Here is an 18,621-nt window from a genome sequence, read left to right on the forward strand (position 1 = left end):
TCAATACTAGATTAATTTAAAGAATAAATGTGTGGGTTTAAACACTCTCTCACAGGTTAAAGATAGAAAATAAAAGTGACAACAGTAGAAACAATTAGTGTTATAATCTACCTTGTTTAATTATGCTAACAGTAATCTACCTATAAGATACATTCACAACTCCTCCCTACCAATTATCCTATATAAAAGGCTAATATGCAAATTGTCCCCTCGGGAGTTCCACCAACCAGGAGTTTAACCACTCACTATGACGTGCACTGACCACCAGGGGGCGGCACGAAATGAAGGAAGGCCCTGGCCAGCAGCCAGCAGCTGCGGGAAGGAAGGCCCCAGTCAGCAGCCGGCAGCTGGGAGAAGGAAGGCTCGATTGGCCCTGATCAATTGGCCAGGCCTAGAGACCCTACCCGTGCATGAATTTCAGGCACCGGGCCTCTAGTCTGAGAATAAAACTGAGTATGGATTTTAACAATTGTATAACAAAAGAGCCTTGCAAACTGTGTAAGTGCAGAACAAAAGGTGATTTATACGTTTCTCAAAGATTTAAAACATTATCATGTTTACAAATTTTGTGACAATTCATACTCCAAAATTTACCTTTACTCTTAATACTATGTTAAATCACAGAAAGCAAAAGTTGATTAAAAATATACAAATTCTCCTATAACAACCAAAATGCATATGGCTAATAAAAATTTTTGAGAACAGTAATGCTATGTTATCTAGTGGTGCCATCTTGTGGAAAATACTGAAGAAAGCTGAGTTTTGAAAATTATCCTTCAATTGCCTAAAAGCAAATAAACAGGTTTTGGAAAAATACTCAAATAAATCTAACACATGCTAGTAAGGAGAATTTAATCCTAGTTATGGTGGTATTATTTAATAATCCATTTTAATCCATGATCATAAAAATCTCTTCAGAACTAGAATAAAATATTGAGCATTTAAAGATGTTATTGATTCTAAATAAGAAACTAAATAACTGTCAAAAAACTTAAATCAAAAACTAAAATTTAAATTGTATAATATTTAATCACCTTAATTTGAAATTTAAATGAACACTTACTAATGAACTAAAATGCAGTAAAAGGGAATGTTATGCCACAAATTTGGTAGAACCTACCCACTGTATGAGCCAACTTGATGTAAAGCTGAAATTACTTTTTTTAAAAAAAGTGTCAATCTTACACTTTTATCTGATGCATGAATATCTATATTTCCATAAATTGTTCCCAGACAGATCACTTTGCCTCCTTTCGTTTGAACACATAATTTTTGACTCTGAAAGACAAATACAAAAATACAAAGAGAAAAAGAATAAATTTGACTTATACAAATAAGATTTCTATCATGTTACACACTTCTTTTTAAATAATAATAAAGCAGAAGAGAGGAAACAGGAATTAAAAAGAAATGCACTGTTTGGAATAATAACATCAAGTAAAAAAGAATATCAACTGCTTTAAGAAGATTAAATAAGCCATGTGGATTCAAAGGGGGAAAAGAGCTACCTGGGCGTTCCAGTAGCTTCACTGAAAAAGAACTTGGGAATCAAAGACCACTGACTGGCTAACTACACATAAAGGATGAGGAGGATGACAACAATCACCACTGTTACTGTTCATTGTTATTAATATTCGTCATTATTAATAAGAACATTTAGCACTTATCTGGCAATTCTTTGCATCAAAATACAATATTCACTACTTTACATTAATTATCATTTAATCCTCACAACAACTCAGAGAAATAGGTATCATATTTTCCCCATTTTACAGAAGGAGAAATCCAAGAATCAGAAAAGTTAAATAATTTTATCAGACGACATGGTTAGAAGAAAAAAATACCTAACAGAATTAAGCTCCATATAATTTCAAAACTCACACTCTCATGGTTGGGTTCATCTGAAGGAAATACTGTATTCACACTTAGTATAACAGCCCACTGACTGTTAAACTTTTAAGCATAGCACCTCAGAAACTGGAATTAAGTGAAAATTCCTCTAAGCACAAATAAAACAGCAGTCACAAATTGCCTGCTCTGCCAGATTTAAAAAAACAAAAAACAGTGAGAGTGAGTGTGTGTGTAACTTGATGTCACACTTGTCAACTGTGGCAGAAACTACTATTGGTCCACAAAAATCCACTTTCCTCCCCAAAGTAATAGAGGAGTATAGCTGGGCTCATGAATAGATTGTCTCTTACGTTTTGCTAAATTCTTGCCACAAGAATATAAGTGGAAATGCTATGTGCAATTTCCAGGCTTGTGCTTTTAGAAGAGTTGGCGTGCTTTCTCCATGATCTGCCCCTTCCACCAGATGAGTGTAGGTTACAAGAAGGCTCTAAGAGATGATAGAGCCAGAAGATGGAAGGAACCTAGAATCACTGAATAGAAAAAAGCCACCTACACTTTTGGGCACAAGTGAGAAATAAATTATAATTGTATATGAACCAGTAGATGTTTGGTCTATTTACTAGAGTAGCTTCTTTACCTTAATCATTTACATGTCTTCAGTTCTGCCACAATTATAAAGAAAAATATATAGGTAAATATGCCTGGTCAGCATGGCTAAGTGGTTGCAGCATCTGCCTGCACACCTAAGGGTCGTGGGTTCAATTCTGATCCAGGGCGCAGGTTTGATTCCCTGGCCCCATTGGGGCACATGCGAAGGCAACCAATTGATGTGTCTTATCACATGAATGTTTCTGTCTCTCTCTCTCCCAGTCCCTTCTACTCTCTCTAAAAATCAACAGAAAAAATATCCTCTGGTGAGGATTAACAACAAAAAAGAATAGGTAAATAGTAGAGAAAAAAAATAGCAAAAGCAAACTCACCAATATGACCAGCAATAGCAGAAGAGTGCCTAAAACATAAGGAGTAAAAAATGCAAAACCACCACTTACCTTGTGGTTGCTTTATTCAGGGGGGAAAATTGTAAAACCTTAGACCAGAAATGAATTTTTTTAAAAAATTTAGTGAAAATGGCAAAATGAATCATTCTTACAAGTTTTTCTGTATTATAGCATAACAGACTACTTCATGTCCATAGTGACATGAGTCTGAAGTCAAGTGGCATATAATATAATCTTTATCAAGCAGATAATTGATGAACATTAGAAAATAGTATCTCCAAAACAACTAATATTTTAAATCAAGAGTTCTTAACCAAGCCTACTGAATTTCTAGAGTCAGTGAAACCTATGAAATTGTAAGCAAAATTTCATATATATGTGTGTGTTTTTTCTTTTCTTAGACAATCATCAGATTTTCAAAGAGGTGAAGGCTCAAAAACGTTGGGCTAGTCTTATAACTTAAAGCTTATCCAATTCCCCTCCAAAAATGTGAAGCAGATTACAAAAATTTTAAAAATATTTAAAACAAAATAGGTAAAATAAATGCTTATATTATTAACTATTTGGTATAAGATCAACTATTATACTGCACTTAAACAATGCAAATGTGTGGCATTCAATGAGTTAAGGGTCTACTGCCTAAAATATTTTCTTAGTTATTCTCTAAGAATGCAGAATAAATGTAGTATTGCCATACATTTTGCTTGGACAATAAAGAAAAGTGGAGCCCTAACCAGTTTGGCTCAGTGGATAGAGCGTCAGCATGCGGACTGAAAGATCCCAGGTTCAATTCCAGTCAAGGGCATGTACCTTGGTTGCGGGCACATGCCCAGTGGGAGGTGTGCAGGAGGCAGCTGATCGATGTTTCTTTCTCATCGATGTTTCTAACTCTCTGTCCCTTTCCCTTCCTCTCTGTAAAAAATCAATAAAATATATATTAAAAAAAAAAAGAAAAGTGGAAAGATTATGAGCTTGGAAATCAGAAAGACCCAAGTTCAAATCTCAGCTCAGTTTATTACTATGTCAACCTAAATGAGTTCTTCAATCTCTTAGTACCTCATAATTTCTTCCTTGATAAAAAGAGATAATTTAAGGATTAACCTAATATTTTTTAAATGTACTATTAGTTTCATTGTAGAATTCAAAATGAAATCTAAAAGGAATATGAGGAAAAAAACCTTCAAAGCTGCTACAACCTCTGTACTTTCAGAACAGAACTAACTTCAATGCAAATTTTTTACAAGTAATTTCTGATTGATAAATAAATTATACTTAATATTCATAATAAATGATATTCAGAATAACAGCTTTAGTCTGATATTGCTGTTCATAATTTAAGGTGTGTGTTTTTCAAATAATGTTGACACAAAATTAGAAAAATGCTTATACCTTAACAGACTGTAAGATGCTAGTCCCCTGCTCAGTTTCAATTTTGCAATTATCACACTCAATATTTTGGACTTTTATACAGCCAGACCCTGAAGACTTGATATTCAAATCTAGAAATGAAAAAACAAAATACAAGTTAGTACGATGGTTAATGGGCTCCAAAGCGTTTTAATACCCCCCAGAAATCCAGCTCCTCAGTTAAGTTCACAATATTACTGAACCCTGGAGACAGCACAGTTGTCTCTCTCTCTAAAGATAAGGGGTCTCCATCATGGCAACAGGACCAAATGTAATGCCTTTTTCTGCCAGTTCTTATAAATAGAGCAGTTATTTCTGTTAGGCAATGTCATCTAAAGAGAGAAAGTAATATGGAAGGGAAGTAAAGGAGGTCTTAAACTGCAAATCTTAAAGGAACTTCTGGGAAAGATCATAGAAGCTTCTTTCCCACTGAGAGAACACACACACACAGTTCTAGTAAGAATACAGAGAGTTAACAAGTCGTTATGATAAACTAGGTAAGTCAGCCTATTCTTCCTTATATTCATGACATTTCAAAAATTTGCTCCCAAACCTCCCCCAAATTAAAAGCATTTTGCAGTAGTGTGGATTAGCATATATGATCATGACTTAGTATTTCAAAATCCTATCTCTAATCTTTTGTATCTAAAACAGAGGATATTAGCATGCAGCTACATAAGTATTTTCAGTAGTAAAAAATGGGAACAACTTGGAAAAACCTAGTAATATGCAGTATTAAAATCTCAAAATTATGGATAAATAACAGTATTATCCAAAGAAAATTGGAAAATAAAAAGTCACAGGTGCCACTCTTGGCTATTAATTTAGGGTGTAATCGTGGTTGTCTCTGTACAAAACATTAAAAAATAAACACTGATATTTAATACCTCATTCAAAAAAATATTGATGATTTCCCTTAAATTAGACTAGAGAAATAAGCACTATGTTGCCCCAAACACAAAATACTGGGGTATGATACCACAATTTCAACAGTTATGGCATAAAAAAATCAATTTCTATAGTTGTGTATACTGTAGTCTTTACTCTATAAAGGCTTAAAATAACAGCAATATTTTGGTTGGGATTAGTCTAAAAGATATAAAAAGACAATTTTACCTCCTACTTCCATGAATGCAACCGTAACTGCAAATTTTTTACCCAGTTGTGTGACAACCTAAGGCTTGATCTAAGGCAGCGTTTGATAGACAGGGAAAGAAGGAAACAGATTCTCACTAGGTAGGTAGAGAAGTTTGGGCTAGAGAAACTGAACGGCAGTAATGCTACTCTTACCCATTCACTGAAATCCAGTGGTTCTCAACCTTCCTAATGCCGCGACCCTTTAATACAGTTCCTCATGTTGTGGTGACCCCCAACCATAAAATTATTTTCGTTGCTACTTCATAACTGTAATGTTGCTACTGTTATGAATAGTAATGTAAACATCTGATATGCAGGATGTATTTTCAGGGGTCGCGACCCACAGGTTGAGAACCGCTGGTAGACAAACTGGAGGAACAAGTATGAAAACAATTGAATCATGCTGATTTAAGGGGCCCATGCAATCGACACATGGAAACAGTCCATTGGAAATGGGGTTCTTGCTCTAAAAAGAGGAATCAACAAATCACGAGGTTTGGGATCACCAGCACAGGTAAGTTCCATATTTATCTGCGCTGACATAAAATTCTGTGTGTCTCTATTTCAATACCCAAGTCTATTTTGTACTACAACCTGCCCCAACCCCTGACTGTTACATTTTGAGGTCAAGGGTTTCTTATTCATCTGAGCAAGTTGGAAGAAGTTGAGAAGCAAAAAGCACAGTGACTCAGCGGCCGACAACCCGTTAGACTCCCCATTCCACCACTTTGTATCTCAGAGCGGACAGGCATATATTTCCTGATCTAACCCCGTTAGAATATACATTTCATGAAGGCATGGATTTTTTTTTCTACTTGTTCACCTACAACAAGTACATACTTTATGAAACTTGCTCTCTCTCTCAACTTCCTTATGTGAAATGGGGACAATAACAGTTATCTACTTTTATTCATTCAGTTGTAAAGATTAGATTATTTTTGAAGGGTTCGCTGCTCGTTTGATCATCTACAATGTCCGCGAGTCTCAGGAAGGAGCACCTGGGGGGGCTTTCCTAGGGAAAGTGTTGGCTTGCATTTGAGAAATCACATGCAACGCAAACACGTGGGAAACAAATCTTGCAGGCACGGCCAACCGAAGTTTCCCGGGCAGCCTTGCTCTGCGTTTGTCTTCAAAACCTGCTCCCCACGGCACATGATGAACGGAGATGGATCGGTAGGAAGCTGGGTGCCCATCTGAAGCCAAGCACGTGGTCCAGGTTAGTAACGGAGCATCCAATGCCCGGGCTGTGTTGGGACAGACCCACAAGCTAGGGGAAATGCGGGCGGGCGGACGGACGGACGGACGGCCCTACCACCCTACCACCGAAGGGGTTATCAAGAAACATGCGCCTTGAAAAATCTTTTTTCTACGGACAAGGTGCAGTGACAGAAAGAGGAACCAAGTGCCAAAAAAGAACATAGGGGGCTCCATAAATGTTATCTGACTTAGATTAATCCAAATCATGTTTCCATTCGATGGTTGGGAAACGAATTTGTAACCAGCACTGGGATCCTCCGAGTAGAACAGAATAAAAATAAAATAAAAAGGAAGGCTGTGAAGGGGATAGCCGTAAATGAGGTTAGAAAGTCAGATCCAAAACAACCAACTACCAGTGGCCCAAACCCGCGTTCACGCCCCTGCACTTGCCAAACTTCAGGGGCGCGTTCACCTCCACGGACGCCTGGGGGTCGATGGTGTCCGACACGATGGCCACCTCCTTCGACTCCTCGTCGTACCCAACGTGCAGGCCGGCCAGGTGCGGCGCCCCGCCCTCCATGCCGCTCACGGCGACCAGCACGCGGTCGGCGTCCGGGTAGGCGAGGGGGTCGAGCGGCCGCACGGCCAGGTGGCACGGCAGCCCGCGCCCGCAGCCCGCCCGAACGGGCTTCACCCCGCAGCGGCCCACTCCTTCGGCGCCGCGGCGGGGGGGGCCCGGGGGGGGGGGAACTTTCCGGTTTGGAACCCCGGGGCGGGGTCTTCCGGCCCCCCCGGGGGCCGGGCCGCGGGGGCCTTTAGGGGGCCCCGGAACGCCCGGGGCCCAGGAAGCTTTCCGGGGCCCAAATTTGGGGGGTATACAAACCCGGGGGGGGGGAGCCCCCCCGGCCCCGGGGGGGGGGGAAAAGGGGGGCCCCTCTCACGCTGTCTCAGATCACCTCAGCCACAGGCCGGTCGCACCCCCACCAGACGACTTGGTACTGCGCCGCGCAAGTCCAAAGAGAGAAGTTTGGGGGGGACTTGCTGAAGCAGAGCAAGCCTGCTCAGTGTGTCTAGGAATTGACGCCTCAGCGCCAAGTTGCAATTTCAAAGCAGTGCGTACCCTCCCGGACCCGGACTTCTCGCCTACCACCGCCCCTTTCGCAAAGGCAGATGGGAGAGGTAGTTCTAAAGGGAGCCAAACAGCAAAGGTTCGGGGTGCTCAGAAACTACATATCCCAGGAGGCAATGTGCAGGGTGGAACGCGAGTGAGAGCAGGTGTTAGATATCTGTGCTTGGAGGCGCGTGTACTTTGCCTCAAAACCATTAGCCATTGGAGGGACGGAAAAATGGGTTACGTGATCGTTCCGCTGGCCAATGGAAAGCGCGGAAGGGGCAAGGTGGGCAAGGCTGTGTGGTTTCCGTGGATACCGAGGACGCGACTTCTTTGGAGAGAGCGGAGCTTTAGAGTGAGCCTTGAAGGCCATAACCCACGGAGACACAGGAACTTAAATAAAGGTCAGTACCAAGGGAAGGAGTGAGAAACTGAGATTTTAAAGGTGAGAACTGGATGCAAATTAGGAGTACCCTCAGTGGGTGGTTAGGTCCAAACTTCGCTAAACTGGAACGGGGAATCTTGGGATGGAGAATCCCTTCAAGGGGATAAAAAGCCAGATTGGGACTCTTTGAGGGAACGTCCTCTTTGGCAGAATAAATTGGAATAGAGTTAGAGTCCTACCTCATTCTGACTCTAAGTGGTCTTGGGCCAGTCATGGGACGTCTCTGTGTTTTAATTGCTCGCTTTTAAAATGAGGTCAATAATACCTTCCTTGACTTGCCGCAAAAGGTTTTTGTAAGGATCAAATGAAGATAATGGACAGGCCATGTCAACAATGTAAAGTACTGTATTTTTATTTTAGGGATAGCATTGACTCTTAAGTTACCAAGAAAAATCTGAGAGTTCAGGACTTGTGTTGACAGCAGCATTGGTCTCTTGTCTACAAATAATCTTTGGTTTTAGGACTAAAATAAGATACAAAAAAGAGAGTCAACGTAGTGCAATGGGAAGAACATGGGACTGATTGTTTTCCTGGCTCTGCCCCTGGTGTATCTGTGTCACCTGGATCTGTTTCTTCAACCTTAAGATGAAGAGGGATTTGTACTGAATGACTCTATGAGGTCTCTTTTACCTTTTATTATTCTGTGGGTAATTTAAAAAGATGAAAAAGAATTTTTTTTCTCCTTTTCTGTTTATTTTTACTTTTCAGTGCCACTTCCTCCTCCTACAAATTATTCTCTAAGTTCTCAGCAAAGACAAACTGCAAGCAATGATGTTTAATATAATGCAAGTGTAGCTCTAACAGGTTTGACTCAGTGGATAGAGCGTCGGCCTGTGGACTCAGGGTCCCAGGTTCGATTCCGGTCGAGGGCATGTACCTTGGTAGCGGTCACATCCCCAGTAGGAGATGTGCAGGGGGCAGCTGATCCATGTTTCTCTCTCATCGATGTTTCTAACTCTCTATCCCTCTCCCTTCCTCTCTGTAAAAAATCAATAAAATATATTATAAAAATATATTATAAAAAATCAATAAAATATATATATATAATGCAAGTGTAGAAACTGGATGCCTTAAAGAAAATGACACCCTTGGCCAAGTGCAATAACCAGAATTACTGGGGGTTAGAGTGATAGATGTGGGCTAAATTCCTCATGATGTGAGCTAAAGCCTTTACAGGCCCAAGTCACAGGGTTCTTTGCTACCCATTACCTTTTTTAAATTTTAGTACTTTCTTAAGTTATTCTTTCCTCCTTTCTATTCTAGTCCTTCCTCCTTCCTTATTCTTCCTCTTATGAAGGCTCACAATAGGTACTAGCTTTTAAGTTTCCCACTGAAAACTAGTTATATTCTTGGCTTTTGTGTCATTTGGTCTGATCTTCAAACTGTCTTTTTTAATGAAAACCCATGAGAAAAACTTTAAAAAAGAACTCAAAAAAGGTGTTGGTTTAAACAAGTTGAGAATGCGTTCAAATTTGTTGTACACGTGCCTTATATTTTTAGATTAAATAGGAATTTCTAATAGATCATTTTGTTTCTATGGTAATTTCTTTTCTGAGACAAATCAAGTAAATGGAATTGGCAATTGACCCTTAATTGCCTATATGAGAAAATGATTATTTCATTATTTTGATGTAAATACAGTAAAACTAAAGATAATTGAAGAATTACTTTTTGATCACATAAGTTTGAAAATGGAGAAAATTATTGATAATTAAGATTAATACAAGATATTAAAAATTTATTGATACCTGGTCGGTGTGGCTTAGTTGGTTGGGATGTCATCCTGTACACCGAAGAGTGATAGGTTTGATTCCCAGTCAAGGCACATACCCAGGTTGAGGGTTTGGATCCCCAGTTGGGGAGCATACAGAAGGCAGCCAATCGTTTCTCTCTCATATCAATGTTTCTCTCTCTGTCTCTCTCTCCATTCCTCTCTCTAAAAATCAATGGAAAAACATTGATTTAAAAAAATGTTATTGATACTTTAAAAAGTCTAATGATTTATATATCAAATCTGGCCGCATGTTAATAATGACTAATAAAAATACTTCCTTCCATCTGTATGACATTATGGTTTTCAGAACATGTTCACATGTATTATCTCAGGGTAACCTCACAAAACATTGTGTTTAGCAGGGCAAGTATTATTACCCTCACATTAGAGATGAGAAAACAAATTCAGAAAGTTTAAGATTAAACAGTTAAAGGGTCTGGCCCTTTTACCACTTTATCAAAAGATCCTATCTTCTTGACACCTTTGGAAAAAAATATTCATCAAATGAGTGGAGAATAATATATAAATGTCCCCTCTTATTTTGAATTTACTTGTAAGATATTTTTACATCTTCAATTTTTAAAAAGCTGTTCCTGTGGTCATGAACATATACTACTGGTGGGAATGTAAGTTATTACAACATTTCTAGGGGCCAGTTTAGCATTATAGATAAAGCACCTTAAAATATGTGTATCTGTGACCTAGATATTGGGCTTTTTGGAATGTAATATAAGCATAAAGTTAGGGATATTAAAAAAAACTTATGTTCAAGGAATTTTGTTTTGCTGGGTTATTTATGGTAGTAAAGAGTTGAAGCAACTTAAATGTTCAAAAATAGGAGGGTGTTACCGAAATGAGTATATATCTGGAATACTATGCAATAATTTAAAATTATATTTTGAAGACTATTCAAAGATATGGCAATTTTTCCATAATATAATTGTAATGGGAAAATCTACAGTTTTCCTTCTGTGTGTGTCCCCTCTACCCTCACACTACTCCCACACTCACAACACTTCACTTCTGACATTCTGGTCACCAAATGCGTGAGGCTTCTCCCCCTAACAAGCAGTTCTCTGGGACACCAGCTGGGTGTCCTACAATTAACTCAACTGTGAGACTACCTACCTGGAGATGATGTCAAATCCCACAGGTTAAGGGCCCAGTCCCACAAGACTGCTTGCACCCACTTCAGATGCCAATCACAAATTGTAGGTCCCTTGGTTACCCACAACTTCTGTCTGATTTGGCTACAGATTGGAGATTCCCATGACCTTCCCCTCAAGTTAGATTCATTTGCTAGAATGTTCCCCTCAAGTTAGATTCATTTGCTAGAATGGTTCACAGAACTCAGAGAAATATTTAACTTACACTTACCAGTTGGTTAGGGGATATGATAAAGGATACAGATAAACAGTCAAAATGAACAGATATTTAGTGCTAGGTCTAGGATTGTCCTCTTGGTGAGGATATGATCCCTGTAGAAATGGGGTGCATCACCCTCTTGGTATGGATTGATATGGAACACCAAGCAGGTGACCCTGTTGGTATGGATTGGTATGGAACACCAAGCAGGTGACGCACCCCATCCCCACAGGGATAGAAGAAGCTTCTGCTCTCAGAAATATTAAGTGAGAAGGGTAGAATACCAAGTTGTATGTCTAATATGATCCCAATTTTGTAATAATAATAATGATGGTATTTTCACATAAAATTATATTTAAAAATATATTCCATAGAAACAATTCCAAAAGAAAATACACAACTTGATAACAATTGTTATCTCTAAGTAGTGAGATAATGAATTATTTCTTCATTTTTTGTGTGTATTTTCAGTAGGAAACATATTACATTTTTAATTTAAAATATTTAACTAATTTCTTAGTACATATTGCTTCCTAAAAGTGACTCAATATGTAAATGCCCATGAATACTTTATTTAATAATTTATATTCAGTAAATGAACAGCAGAGGGCATGAGAGAATTTTCAGAAAAATGTAACCTAAACAAGGATTATGGAATTCAGCTTCAAGTGAGGGAAGCCCTAGGAATTTGCTAACTTTCTTAATTATAAAATTTAAAGATAAATGTATCTTATGACTTTTTTTGAAATCTTAACAAACTCAATAATCTGAACTACTACCTAACAGTACTAAGGAGTATTTAATTGTAGTCCCCATTTGAAATTTGCATGTTATTTGTATCCAGGCAGAGATGTACAGGAAAACCTTTGTTACTTAATGTAGTCAAATTTTCCCACTTTAAATACCTTGAAAAGTTACCTAGGTTACAAATATCTCAGGAAGATTCTTGAGGTAGAGGGATGTAGTACTTTATACATTAAAGCAATATATATTTGTGTGTGTGTAAGATAGTATTTATTGCACCCTGGCCAAGTGGTTCAGTTAGTTGGAATGTCACTCATATACCAAAAGATAGTCAATTCACAGTCAGGGCACATACCTAGGTTTCAGGTTTGATCCTTGGTTGAGGCAACCAATGAATGTTTCTCTCTGTCTCTCACTCTCCCCCCGCCCGCCCCCTTCTTCTCTTTCTTAAAAAAAAAAAATCAATAAAATAAAAAATCATCCAGTGATGATTTTTTTGAAAGATAGTATTTATTGCAACCACAGTGTTGCAATGAATTTAAAAGCTTCCTTCAGACTAGAGTTCTTGTAGTGCTAATGTTTCATTCAATTTCTACAAGGTAGCAATAGTGTTTCAACTAATCACAGTAATAACATTGATATATCCTTCAAGTAGAAATTGAATTTATATTCTACATATGTTGAGGCTATGTTGTTAGATATGTATAGATTCATAATTATTATTGTTTCCTGATAACATTTTTTGTCATTAAATAATGACCTTCTTTATCTCTAGTATTGTGTTCTGTCTTGATGTATATTATTATCTAATAATATTCTCATTCTTTTATTTCAAACCTGTGACATTTCATTTGGAACTTGTCCCCTGTAAACAGAATAAAGCTTGATATTTTAAAGTCAATTTGAGACTCTGTCTCAGCAGGTAAATTTAATCCATTTACATTTTTGTAATTAATTTTACATTTATTTTCAGACAACATGATCATATAAGGAGAAAATTCTAAGGAATATTATACAAGCTACTGAATTAATAAAAAGGTTTCACGATGTTACAAGATACAAGGTCAATAACAAAAGTCAACTTTATTTTGAAGGACTTATAATGGTATTTGGAAATTGAAATTTAAAAACAATACCATTTACAATAACATATAAAATGTGAATACACAGGGATAAATTGAATAAAATATATACAAGACCCGTTTTCTGAAAATCATAAAACATTGCTGACAGAAATTGAAGAAGACCTAAGTTAGTGGGGAGAAATACCCTATGCAAGGAAAATAAGACTCAATATTAAGATGGCATGGCACCCCACACTGATATATTAATTCATTGCTCAATCAAAATTCCAACAGGAGCCCAATAGAGACACGGGGCCAAAATAAAAAATTTCATTTGCAGCCACTCACCCTGGGCTCTGGCGGAGGGAGGGCAAAGTGGACTAGAGTCACGTGAAGAGACACTGGGGTGTGTGGCTCTGGGGATAGAGGTGAAGGGACAGCTGCCAAGATTCCAATGCTGAGTCCCTCTCCCACACCACAGACACTCTCTCTTTGGATGGAGCACTCCCCTCCTTATGGCATCAGCCTGGGGAATGAAATAGCCCCACTCTCTGGCTCCCTGTCACCCCACCCTGTGGAGCTGGTGCTCTTTTGAGGAATTAGCTGCCTGTGCCAGGATGTAGATGTCCAGGCAAAATCAGGGGTGTCAGTGACTGAGTTGTGTGGCTTTGGGACAGGGGCCATTACTGCCATTTTCCCTTGAACCTGACTGGCGCCACCCCCTCACTGGAGCTATGCTAGCCCTACTTAACAGGGTCCCGGCAGCCCCATCCTACTGATTCCTGGTGGCTCTGCCCTGCCAAGGTCTGGGCAGAATCCAAGACAGGCTGAGCTGTGTGGCTCTGGAGCAAGGGCCACTCCCCACACCCCGCCCCGCCTTTCTCCAAGTCCCAGTTGGGAAAGGAGGCACATGATCCCTCTGATGTTCTTGTATATCCCAGTTCCACTCTTTCACTTTCTGAGCCTGGTCCTGGGTGGACAGGTAACCTCAGGGCTCATGTCAACTTGTTTTCTCACCAATTCTCCTGGTTCCCCAACTCAGAGAAAGGTTTTTTTTACTTATTTTTATTTATTATTTCGTCTTCCAGTGTAAAATGGGTAGATTGGCTTGGTAAATATTCTTGTAACCTTATCATTAATGTAAGAATCTTTGCCTTTAGAGCAGCGGTTCTCAACCTGTGGGTCGCGACCCCTTTGACGGTCTAACGGCCCTTTCACAGGGGTCGCCTAAGACCATCCTGCATATCAGATACTTACATTACGATTCATAACAGTCGCAACATTACAGTTATGAAGTAGCAACGAAAATGATCTTATGGTTGGGTCACAACATGAGGAACTGTATTTAAAGGGCCAGAAGGGTGAGAACCACTGCTTTAGAGGAAGGAAAGAAATTGAGTAAGGGAAGCTGCCCAGGCGGAGGAAGACGAAGGTGGAGATCTGCCTAGGGCCAGGGGAAGCCTGAGAACAGGAAATGCTTATGCAATGAGTAGAGAAGACTATGAAATTTCCAGACATGAGAGAGGGGAACTTTGGCTGCTTTACTTCATTATCTGAAGCTGGCTCTGCCCATCCTTGGATTTGACACATGTTATTTTAAGTACTTTAAAAAATACCGTGTTTCTTCCTTTCTCCCTCTCCAGCACCGGGTGTCCTAGAGTCTTTCTTATCCTAGATTTATTCATCTCACAGTGGGATTTGAAGATTGAGTTTACCAGGACTCTCACACCAAATCTCAAGGAGTGCTCTGGGACAAATTCCTGCTGCAGAGAACTCGGGTCACCTTTTCCAAATTCCCAAACTGACCTCTACTTCTTTGTTCCCTATCAAAATAAGGAATTTTAGGCATATTATATGTGAAAGCAAGAGAACCGGGCAGTGTTGATAGGGAGCTAACATTTATTGAGGACCACGGGCTGGGCTCTGGCCGGAGACTTCACATGCATTGTACCACTTAATCTTCACAACTTTTCAACCATCTTGTATTTAAGGAAACAGCCACTTTGAGGTTGTATATCTTGCCCAAAATCACACAGGAAAGAGAGAAATGAAACTCAAGCCTGAATTGATGAACTTCAAAATAGTTATTTCATTTATCTCACGCTCTCATCCTAGTAGACTAAGTTAAAACTTCTAATAACGGTCTTAGATGAAGTAATATGAGAAGAAGGAGGAAGAGGAGAGGGAGGGAAGGAAAGAGGGAACCTGGGCTGTTGCAGATTAAAGCAGTGATAACCCATATTTCATGAAAATTCTTTGCTAAGAAAACAAACCCATCTAGACGCACAGTTTTTACTAACTAGGGTATGAAAGAGTAGGTTTGCAAGGCTCTATGTATCCTAATTAGGGAGGATACATAGTCTATTACGGAAATTTTATAAATGTGCCTTCTAGTATAATTTTTTAAAGATTCAAGCAAAGACAGTGGAATTTGAAAAACATGCACATTTTTGTAACAGCGGTAAGGAATAGTCTGCCCTGTGAGGATTCTAGATCACATGCAAACATGATGTAGAATCTCTCCTTTATAGAACTCTGGGAGACTCTCAGCTTCAGAGCTGCTTGGGCATTCCAAGCCTCCCACAGGATTTGGAACTCGATTTCTGCTCACTCCTGAATTATTTGGAAACTATTATGGGAAGTGATAGGGCCTCTTATGCCCCCTTTGAATTTCTGAAGCCTGCATAGACTTGCAGAATGACTATTAAGTTATTGCAGATATGAAACCAGTGTTTCTTGCCACAGTTTTGCGAAGGCTTTCCTTTGTTTGTAACTATAGCAACAAGTTCTTGTAGCCCATTGTTTTTGCACAGCTCAGTCTTATCACCTCATATACTGCCTAATTACTGCTCTACAATAATTACTTTGTCTTTAATTGGTTTACACAGTGTTGACCTGCTCTTTGCTAAAGGGGGTCCTAGTTTTATATCTTTGCGGAGACAGAAGTTAAATGCCATCAGCCTGCCTGTATTCCTGACTCTGCTTTCATGACTGGAGACCAAGAGGAAAGGGCTTTGCTAAGGCCGTGGTAAGAGTCCTGTTCAGGGTGCTAGAAAAGGGTGAGGAATTTGGAGCCAGTGGATGTGAGTTTGAGTAAATACTGCCATTTATAGTCGTGAGATCTTGGGCACCTTATATATATTCTCTGACCTTCAATTTTCTCCTCTATAAAATCAACATAATTAATTCTTCTGGGACATGGTGTTGTAAGGATTGAGTGAAATAATGTGAGGGAAAGCGTTGTTTGAATTGTGAAGAGCTATGCAAATGTTGTTATCAGGTGCAGGGGTGAGCGACCACTAGATGGGAGTTTCTGCATGCTAATCAGGAGGATATGTTAAAGACAAAAATCGTGTCTGTTTCTATGATAGTTCTTTCATATGGACAGTGTTCCCCATCATGACCCTGTATGTTACACCCACTCAAAAATGAATAATATAGAGCCCTTTGGGCTGTGTAGATTTCTGAAAAGAAAGAGGGGAAAATACAAGAAGGTCTATGTTTGGGGTGGGGTGAGAGTAGGCAAAGGGTTGCAGAGGGAGGGAGACATGAGTTGAGAAGAGGCCTAACTCTTTCAGCATCCTTTCATCCCAGATAGGGAGCTATTACTTCATCTAAGACAGTTATTAGAGTTCTCCACGATCATGGGCAGTTATATAATTTAATTGTCCAATACTGTGAACATTTACTTTAAAGCCTAGATATGGAGCTTACTTGCAAGAGTTTTGTTTTCTTTAATGGGTATGTATATATTTTTAATTAAAGGTAGTCCAAACCACATGGTTACTTTGACACTTCAATTATGAGGCAAATTTATTTGCACATATTTACTGCAATAGTTTTATTTTTTTTCTGTGCCAGAATGGTTTTTTTGTGGGATTTTTTTTTTGAGAGGGGTTTTTCTTTCTTTTTTCTTTTTTTAAACAGAAGGAAGTTGTGGTTTGATTTGTTGAGTCTTTGAATCACAAAGTTTTCTAGCTACTTTCTTTTTTCCTAAATATTTTTTTCAATTACAGTTGACATTCAGTATTATATTACCTTTAGGTGTACAGCATAGTGGTTAGACATTTATGTAGCTTACAAAGTGATCCCCCTGTAAGTCTTGCACCCACTTAACCCCACATACGATATAGTTATTAAAATATTATTGACTATCTCCTCTAATCTGTACTTTATATCCTGGTGGCTATTTTGTAACTGCTAGTTTATACTTCTTAATCCCTTCACCTTTTTCATCCAGGTCTCTAACCCCCTTCCCATCTGGCAACAATCAGTTTGTTCTATCTATCTGTTTGTTTCTGTCTTATTTGTTCATTTGTTTTTTAGATTCTGCATATAAGTGAAATCACATGGTATTTGTCTTTATCTGTCCAATCTATTTCACTTAGCACAATATCCTCTTGGTCCAACCATGTTGTCACAAATGGTGATACTCTATTCTTTTTATGGCTGAGTAATATTCCTTTGCATATATGTACCACTTCTTTATCCATTTATCTTTTGATGGGAGCATTTAATCCATTTACATTTAAAGTAATTATTAATAGGTATGTAGACATTGCCATTTTATTAATTGTTTTTTGCTTGTTTATGTAGTTCTCCATTCCTTTTTTATTCTCTTGCTCTCTTATATGTTGATGACTTTCCCTAGTGTTGTGTTTAGGTTCCTTTCTCTTCATTTTTTTTTATATCACTTGTAGATTTTCAGTTTGTGCTTCATATATACCAAGTTATGTTTATAGCAGTCTATTTTAAGTTGAGGGTCACTTAAGTTTAAACACATTCTACAATCACTACAATTTTTCCTCACCCCCCCCCCCACACACACATTTATGTTTTTTGTCATTATTTTTTACTTTTGTGTGTGTGTATCCCTTAATTTACTATTGTAATTAACATGATCTTCCTACTTTTGCCTTTTAACCTTTGTAATAGTCTTAGTGTTGGTTGATTTACTCACTGCTTTTATTATGTTTGCATTTGTCAATGAGAATTTCTTTGAAATATTTTCTTATTCATATTTTTTATTTTTCCCTTTCTTCTTAAAGAAGTGCCTTTAATATTTCTTGTGATACTAGTTTGGTGGTGATGAACTCCTTTAGCTTTTTCTTGTCTGGGAAACGCTTTACTTTTCTCCTTTAATTTTAACCGATAGCCTTGCTGGGTAGAGTAATCTTGGTTATATAGGTCCTTGCTTTTCATCACTTTGAATATTTTTGTGCCAATCCCTCTGGCCTGCAAAGTTTCTGGTAAGAAATAAACTGATAGTCTTATGGGAGCTACCTTGTAAATAACCGCTTTTCTCATGCTGTTTGTAAAATTCTTTTTGTCTTTAATCTTTGGCATTTTAGTTATGATGTGTCTTGGTGTGGGCCTCTTTGGGTTCATCTTATTTGGGACTCTCTGAGCTTCCTGGACTTGTATAACTATTTCCTTCACCAAGTTAGGGAAGTATTCAGCTATTATTTCTTCAAATAGGTTCTCAATCCCTTGCTCTCTTCTCTTTCTGCTACCCCTGTGCTGCAAGT

The 18,621-nt window shown here is 38.6% G+C and overlaps 1 protein-coding gene across 1 annotated transcript in view; it reads right to left on the minus strand.

Moving 5' to 3' along the window:
* FAM185A (family with sequence similarity 185 member A) overlaps nt 1-7,330 on the minus strand; it is a 50,680-nt gene extending 43,350 nt beyond the window's left edge. Inside the window, exons 1-3 of the mRNA XM_014452832.2 lie at nt 7,041-7,330; nt 4,239-4,348; nt 1,186-1,278 (exon numbers count right to left, since the gene is read on the minus strand). Coding sequence (XP_014308318.1) covers nt 1,186-1,278; nt 4,239-4,348; nt 7,041-7,170 — 333 coding nt within the window. The 5' untranslated portion in view covers nt 7,171-7,330. The remainder of the gene's footprint in view (nt 1-1,185; nt 1,279-4,238; nt 4,349-7,040) is intronic.
* Between the last annotated feature and the right edge of the window lie 11,291 nt (nt 7,331-18,621).

This window comes from Myotis lucifugus, unplaced genomic scaffold, assembly GCF_000147115.1.
Source record: "Myotis lucifugus unplaced genomic scaffold, Myoluc2.0 scaffold_18, whole genome shotgun sequence".
Lineage (NCBI taxonomy): Eukaryota > Metazoa > Chordata > Mammalia > Chiroptera > Vespertilionidae > Myotis > Myotis lucifugus.